We start from the raw sequence: 8,344 nt of genomic DNA on the forward strand, positions 1-8,344 counted from the left end.
TTTCTTTTTCGCCACCTAAAACAAAAGCCATCGTTTTTTCCAGAATGCGTACCGTTGAGCAGCCAACGCTCTCTTTGCTGGGTCAGAGAATTACTACTTGTGACAATATCAAATTCCTGGGTCTCACATTTGATACCCGGCTAACTTGGGTGCCTCACCTGAAAGACCTAAAAGATCGATGCGTGAAGCGCTTGAACATACTAAGAGCTTTAAGCGGAACAAAATGGGGGGCTGACAGGACATGCATGCTCAGGTTCTACAAAGCCACCATCCGTTCCTGTCTAGATTATGGATGTCAAGCATATGGGTCCGCAAGACCCAGTGCTCTCAAAATGCTTGACCCAGTCCATAATTCTGCTTTAAGACTGGCCACTGGAGCTTTTCGATCTTCTCCTATTAACAGTCTTCTCGCAGAAACGGGAGAACCCCCTCTTTCGCATAGACGACAACAACTGTCCCTAAACTATGTTCACGCTCTTTCAGGGAAGCCAGAAAACCCTGCGTTTGAACCGGTCCTGCGAAATCCACTCTATAATTCTTTCCTAGCGAGACCAAATCTTCCTTCACCCTTAGGCGTTAGGGCCAAATCCTACGCTTATGAAATAGGCCTAAATGATTACCAGTTTAAAGTCGTTCATCAATGTGATATCCCACCCTGGAGCATCTCAATGCCAAAAATTATTTTAAATCTCTCTAAGTTTAAAAAAGTCTCCACTCCAGAAACAGTCTACCAACAAGAATTCCGTCAAATACTAGGCAGCCTCGCACCTTGCGATGTTGTCTATACTGACGGGTCAAAGGAACGTTGTAGAACTGGATGTGCTTTCGTCACTGGGGTTAGACGATACGGGTTTCGTCTCCCCAACGACTCTTCCATTTTCACGGCCGAATTAACAGCCATCCAAAAGGCCCTAAATATAATGTTTCCTATGACAAAAAAATTGGTTATCTGCAGCGACTCCCTTAGTGGTATACAAGCCATCAGCGACATGTTTTCAAAACACATCATTATCCGCGAAATATGGCACTCTTTGTCGTCGCTTCAGTCCGAAGGTGTTGCTGTCTTTCTTGTCTGGGTTCCTGGACACATTGGAATATCCGGAAACGAGCTGGCAGATAGAGGAGCCAAAGAAGCATTGGAACTCCAGCCTTACACCGCACGGATAATTTCCTCCGACATTATTCCGGTAGTGAAGGGCAAACTGAAAGCCAAATGGAATACCGAGTGGCAGGCAGTCGTTAACAAACAAGTTACGTCGTATTAAAGACTGCGTTGGCCTCTGGGAGACAGCGAACCGCCCGAGTCGTCGTGAGGAGGTTGTGTTGTGTCGCCTGCGGCTAGGCCATACGCTTCTCACACATGGCTTCCTCATGAGTAGAGATGATCCTCCGGTCTGCGACACATGTGACACTGTTATTACAGTTGAACATATGCTTGTTGACTGCCCTCGCTACTCGGTACATAGGCGCAACTCGAATCTGCCAGCTTCGTTGAACGATATTCTCTGCGACGACGAGACAGCAACTCAAACACTTTTATGTTTTCTGAAAGCAACGTCGCTGATGAACAAAATATAGTATAAGTTTATCTATTCCGATTATCGATTGTTGTTAATATTTATTAATTTATTATTTAATTTTTATTTATTATTATTATGACAGCTGCCAATTTAGCCCCTTTACAGCTACCTTGGTGGCAGTAAAATTTGTTAAGTTTTTACAGTTTATTTAATTAATGTTATTTACCTTGTCCTTATTTTGTTCTATTTATATTTTTAGCCCCTATATGGGTTAAGACCTCTTTACAGTCTTTCCCTTGTTACATGTATTGTTATCTAGTTCTAAGGTTATTTTAAATTATTTACTCAACTACTTGCATTCATTCCTATTTATATTTTTTCTTATAGAATGTAATCTATGTTAGCCTAATTGACACCACCAAATACGAGTAGGTGCCAATCTTCTCTTGAGGGCGATGATAACCGCTGCGTTTTTCGCCCCTTATAAAAAAAAAAAAAAAAAAAAAAAAAAAAAAAAAAAAAAGAGCAGTTCCGATCTCTATTACCTTCTTCTTCAGGGCATCAGACGACTCAGCTGGACCCTCCTCAGGAATTCCAAAAATCTCCAGGGTGTTCCGTCTTGAGTACTGTTCCAGTTCAGCTTGGCGATCCGAAATGTCCTTGAATTTAACTTGTAGTCGGTTATTTTCCTCCTGCAGACTGGAATCTTCTTTTGCTGGTCATCTATTAATTTCTTCTGAGTCTCAATCAGCTTATTGTTATCAGAGATCAGTTCCAGACAGTGGTTTATGGATTTGCCGAGTTCAGACTCCACCTTGCTTTGGCCTTCAAGGATTTCTCTCTTCATCTCCTCCAGCATGCTTTTTATATCTTCCATAGTAACGGTTGAATTACCAGGACTCATGTTGGTTGGGCTGGAATCTGAAAAGCTTCTACTCAATGTCTTCTTCTGTGTACAAGGGTTACAGGTCCACTTGGTGTTAGACGATGAAAAGACCTCAAATTCAGATTCCGTAAAGCCGCGTTTACACCGGAGCTGACAACATTGCTGCCAGCAAAAGCTGACAACATTTACAAAAATCGTACTTTTAATTCCGTCAACATTTGCTGCCAACAATGTTGGCAACACTTCCCTTAGCGCACGTGGTTGGCCGCCATGTCGTTCCGACAGCGTCAGTACTACTCTAGTTGCGACTGTTGATGGTAGTACGTCTGTGTTGTTTGGTGTCCGTGTTTCTCAACTCAATATGAACAGCGACAGCATTGAGAGTGAAATTGATTGGTCCCGTGAAACAGTCATGCAATTGATTGACCTATATCGAGAGCAACCAGTTCTTTGGAATCCGATGGACCCTGATTTTAAAAATAAAAACCTAAAGAACTATGCATGGAATGACATTTCGCGGGAAATAAAAGCCAGTAATACGGAAGTACAGGCAAAAGTGAAAACATTGTTGGCACAGTTTCAAAGAGAACTTAAGAAGAAGAAGAGTGGTTCGGGGGCAGACGAGTATAAAAGCAAGTGGTGTTATTTTAAAGCGATGCTGTTTTTAAAGGATAAAACTACTGCACGGAAGATTAAAGAAGCTGGGATTGCCACTGACGACAAAGAGGCTGCCGATGAAACAGTGCAGGCAAGTAGTTAACAAGATTATTTTATCAAATTGTCACATATTTTAATGTCACTTTTATAGGTTAAAAAAGTTAAACATAAACACAACGGTCTAAAATTTGTTACAAATTATATAATGTAATTAACATTACTTTAATTGTTACTTTGTTATTGTTGTAAATTCAACTATACGTTATAATATGTGCAAACGTCCTTATGTACATTTGTATTTTAGGCCTAGTAGTTGTTTTGCCATGGCACTGAACCCTCGTCACTTTGAAAGTAAACACTGATTTCATCACGTATTTGTTTGGCCAGCTGGGAAGGTTTTTTTGGAATCTTCTTTAAACGAAGTAGAGTGTCTCTAGGCATTCCATCAACTCTCCATTGTCCTGGCACTAATGATCCTGTAGCTAGGTCCTCGACATCAAAAGCTCCGGGAGGTGTATACGTTGAAGCTGATGACATACTTCTTCGCAAAAAGTTATGCAGGTGACAGCAGGCTAAAACAACTGTGTCTGCCCGCTCTGGTTCCAATAACATTGGTTTCCTCAACACACGGAAAATAACACTCAATATTCCGAATACATTTTCCACTACTCTACGGCCCCTGCAGTGGCGATAGTTGAAGACACGTTTTACACTTGCCTTATCATGCAATCCAGGAAACGCCTTCATGATGTTAATTTTTAAAGGAAAGGCATCGTCAGCCAGGAAAAAGTAGGGTACCGGTAAGTACTCCCTTCCTGGAAGGAAACTTGGGTCGGGAAGATTCAAAGTCTTATTTTGAAGGTGTTGTTTTAAGGTACTATTGCCAAACACTCCACCATCAGATAACCGTCCTTGGCAACCAACAGAGACGTAAGTAAAGCAATAATTTGCATCAACAACAGCCAGGAGAACAATGCTGAAATAACCTTTGTAATTGAAATATTCACTTGATGTGTTGATGGGTGCCTGTAGCATCACATGTTTCCCATCCATGCTTCCAATGCAGTGCGGAAAATTCCATTGCGAGTTGTACTCTTTGGCATGATGTAGCCATTCTTCTTTAATATTCGGCAACTGCAAAATGAAATGTATTTTAAAGAGGTCAGTGATCCATACAGTCAAGATATAAGTGCCAATTAATATACTTAATACAATAAGGGTTTTCTCTGTTACGTCCCTTTTTTTATGTGATAACGTTTTTAAATGTGATTGTAATTTAACAGCTGATTACCTTCAGATGAATTTGTAACTAAAGTCAGATTGTAAACAGAAATATATCGTTTATAAAATTTTTCATAAAACTTTGTAACTGTGAGTTTAAAATCATATAATCTCTTCGAATTGTAGGTGAGTTTCTCATAAACAGAAAAAAAATTTAAATGCGCAATTTGCGCACAGGCCCCCTAGTATACCATAATCTTATAAAAAATAAACGTTTATTTCAGCAAAAGATTTAAAACTAGTGATTTTTACCTACTCTGTCAACTCAAGGTAATGTCAACTGTAAAGTAATGTGGTTTTATTTTTAGGAGGACATTGCAGAGGAGGGCAATGACACATCAATCACAACTGCCGACAACACACCTAAAACAGGAACGGATCCTCCTCGAAAATTGACGAAGAAGAGGAAAGCTTCAATTGTGGATGAAGCTTATCAAGTAATGAAAAAAGTGTCTAGCCAGTTAAATCAGCCAGGAATTGAAGACGAGTTTGATATCTTTGGAAAAAACGTTGCGTGTCAATTACGAAAACTTAAAAACTCTCGGGACCAAGCACTTGCAAAACACAGGATTAATACCATTTTGTTCGAAATGGAACTTAAACAGTTACCGATGGGTCCAGAGCCATCAAGATCAACCAGTGCATCTTCCTACATTCAGTCATACGATCCATTAACATCTAATGAAATCCAATCATCCATCAACGCTGCAAGTCCCATTTCTGCTGAGTGGGCTCCTCAACATGACGAGTACAATGATGCTTATTGTGATAAAATTATTCAATCTATAGGTTTATCATCAAAAAGTAACTAAATTTCTATGGAAATAAAGCTGTTTTGATTTTATTTGTATTATTTATGTATGTAATTAAACTTTGAGTGAAATATTCACTAAGTTTCTTTAAACCAACCCATTTCCAAAACAACTATTATTACTAACAGCATAATATAACCAATCACATATGTATTTGATTTTTGGATATGGAAGGAGGCAATCATGGGACACTTGGTTATATACAAGTATTCACTTACCTTTATATTATCCTTCAACTCATCAATCAAAGCTGCACAAACTTCAGGTATTATTCCAGAAATTGTAGATTTTGACACTTTAAACAGGTAACTGAGACTAGAGTAAGAGTCTCCACTGGCCAAGTATCTCAAGGTCACTGCAAGTCTTTCTCGTGCAGGTATTGCTAGCCTGTAATTGGTGTCTTGTCTCGCAATTTTAGGTCCAATAGCTGTGAGAAGGTTTTCAAAGTCGTTACTTGTCATCCTCAAGAAGTTTTTAACGCTGCCGTCACACCTCAACTCTCTTGACAATGGATTAATATCGTCCTGATTTAAATCTGAAAGTAAGTCACTTCCACTATACACAGATCTGGCCCTAAGGGAAGGCCTTACCCAATATCTCTTTGGTCTTTTCTTTTTACCTATGATGACGCACGCTGCTGCTACCGCCGCAAGTTGCTCGAGTGTTGACATCTCGGAATGCAGAATGCAACTAAACGCACCAAAGCGCAAAAATGTTGTCAACACATGTTGATCAGTTTCGGAATTCGCCAACATTTGCTGCCAGCATTTGCTGCCAGCATTTGTTGATAGCAATGCTGCCAACAAAAGCTGGCCAACATTTGCTGACAGCATTTGGTGTAAACGCGGCTTAAGATTTACACAGTTCCAATGGAAATAGCCTTTACACGGTTTGCACTGTATTTTCTGCTTCTCTGCTCTTAAAACTGGCTTAGAACACTTATCACAGGTACTCATTGTAAAACACACAAGTCACGATTGAGGTTAGGTTTATAAACAACGAAACAGCAACCATTTCGTAGCATAAATGCAACGTACACTAAATAAAATTGAATAGAGAGTTCAATAAGCAATGATGATAAAAACATAATGATAATTTAACAAGAGCCACAATAAAATTTACAGTAAATAACAAATAACAAAAAACAAATGTATTCAGCAATGTCTTTGTAATTTGTCCACAAACAAAACAAAACACCTAGGTCCGTGATTAATCAGACTCAAACTGAGTCACATCGCAGCGATGAATTGGTGCTACTCGTTTACACGTCTCAACTTGTCGTTACGGATCTCAGAAATTTATTCCGGCTGACCAACCAACCAATCCAACACCGACCCCTATAAATCGCTGCGATGTACCGTTTACACGCACTGATAATTTGCAGCAATTAGATCGCTACAACAAATTGCAGCCATTTATCGTAGCGTATAAACGACCTTTTAGGTACATGACCGCTCGATTCAAAATAAATACTGAAATTGATTCAAATCTACAGAAAAAAATTGCTGGGTTCTCACAGACCCAGCCCGACCGTCCTAGGGTTAAAAATAATGTTACTTGCATAACTATATGTTTTTATATATAAATTTCTTCAATATTATATTGTGAATAATAAAAAAATAGTACCTAACTGATATGAGCTGAATTATTTGTAAAAAATAAAAAAATTAACTAAAAATCTAAAAAATATGAAACCATGTTGTGTTATGCACCTTGAAGTCAATACTAAAATTGTTTTTTCCATGACAACCAACAAGCACTTTATATTCGAAATTTTGTCTACTTTAAAAAATATAGTTTTATGTTCCGCAGTGTTTGGAAACACAAAATTTTTGTTCTGTTTGTCGAATATGCGTATACTTAAAATTTTCATAAATTTGTACATCTAACTGTGTTGAATATAGCTTTATTACGCCTACACAATGAAATATTTTTTATATTTTATACTGTATCTGTAGTCTTTCATGCCTATTACAAAGTATTTACTTATTTTTTGGTCGATTTTTTTAAATTTTTTAACACTGACGAAGGTAAATAAACTTATGCCCACAAAGTTACACACGCAATTTTACACCAGACACTATTTTTGTTCACTACAGTCTATTTTATATACAATATTTACAATTTACACAAAACTATTGATTCACTTATCATCACTGAAGGCTGCCATCATCCAAAGGCATTTTCCTCTTTTTTGGAATGTAGTGCCCTCCAAAAATGTTCATGCTGTGAGTAGCACTGTGAGGGCACACCGCAGTTGCAGCCTGGACACCACCACACAGACCTCTTCCCACACACAGGGCACATTTTCATTTCCCTTACTCCTGGTAAATGAGTTAAAGAGTGATTTTCACATTCTTGAGGCATGTCAGGTTCTTGAACTTCAGCTTTTCCTAAAGTTGCTACAATTTAATTCATGAATTTCCTACTTGAAATAGGAGAGTCCGTGTTTTGGCTGTACAAAATGTATGCGTTCAACAAAGTCATGTCTAAGTCATGCGTTCAGTTGTAGAAGAATTTTTCTAATATTTTTGAGTGGTCCTTGTACAAGAAAAATGGTATAAGGACTTGTCTTTAACGTCAACGCCCCCCATGAAGAGGTTATACTCATTCATAAGTAATCGCTTTTTTACTGGGGCACCTCCTCGCCGGCTAATTACTTCCTTGTCCTCTGCATGGCAACCAGTTGATATAAGATAAACTGGCTTGCTTTTCCTTTTTTGTCGGTATCCAACAAGTAAAATTGGCCCTCTTCTAAAATATACACTTTCCTGGGCATTCAGCTTAGTTTTTAGAACACTTTTTGACATTTCTTTGGTGTTTTTGTTGACTGTTCCGGTAACATAAGTACATATTTTTCTTTATAAGTTCATCAGCCAATGGTAATTTTGTATAACAATTATCAGTAAATAAATGGTAATACTTATTTAGAAAATTACATTTAGTAAGGAGGGACATGACAACTTTATGAGTAAACGGATGGTTTCCATCGGATAAAAAGTCCTTGCCACTGTATAAATCAGTGTGCAAAACAGCGAGTTTTAGAATCGCAACACTCAAATTTTTTTATAGTAAATCGGGGTGAATAGCAACAGTTTTCAACTTTGGAGCTAAAAAACAGTTATTAAATTTAATGCTAAACCAGTGAAAATTACCTCAGTTTTCCGGTCTTGCCTTCTTCTATTAAC

The 8,344-nt window shown here is 38.2% G+C and overlaps 1 protein-coding gene across 1 annotated transcript; it reads left to right on the forward strand.

The window, feature by feature from the left end:
- The first annotated feature begins 2,767 nt into the window (after nucleotides 1-2,767).
- On the forward strand, nucleotides 2,768-5,156 carry LOC124372114. The gene is made up of 2 exons (XM_046830481.1): nucleotides 2,768-3,154; nucleotides 4,653-5,156. The coding sequence occupies exons 1-2, from the start codon at nucleotides 2,768-2,770 to the stop codon at nucleotides 5,154-5,156; spliced, it is 891 nt and encodes a 296-aa protein (XP_046686437.1).
- The last annotated feature ends 3,188 nt before the right edge of the window (nucleotides 5,157-8,344 follow it).

Source organism: Homalodisca vitripennis, unplaced genomic scaffold, assembly GCF_021130785.1.
Source record: "Homalodisca vitripennis isolate AUS2020 unplaced genomic scaffold, UT_GWSS_2.1 ScUCBcl_2560;HRSCAF=7449, whole genome shotgun sequence".
Taxonomy (NCBI): Eukaryota; Metazoa; Arthropoda; class Insecta; order Hemiptera; family Cicadellidae; genus Homalodisca; species Homalodisca vitripennis.

Coding starts and splice junctions, on each gene's coding strand:
- LOC124372114 (XM_046830481.1), top strand. CDS start 2,768: ATGAACAGCGACAGCATTGAGAGTGAAATTGATTGGTCCCGTGAAACA. Junction 3,155..4,652: donor CTGCCGATGAAACAGTGCAG/GCAAGTAGTTAA, acceptor TTTTATTTTTAG/GAGGACATTGCAGAGGAGGG.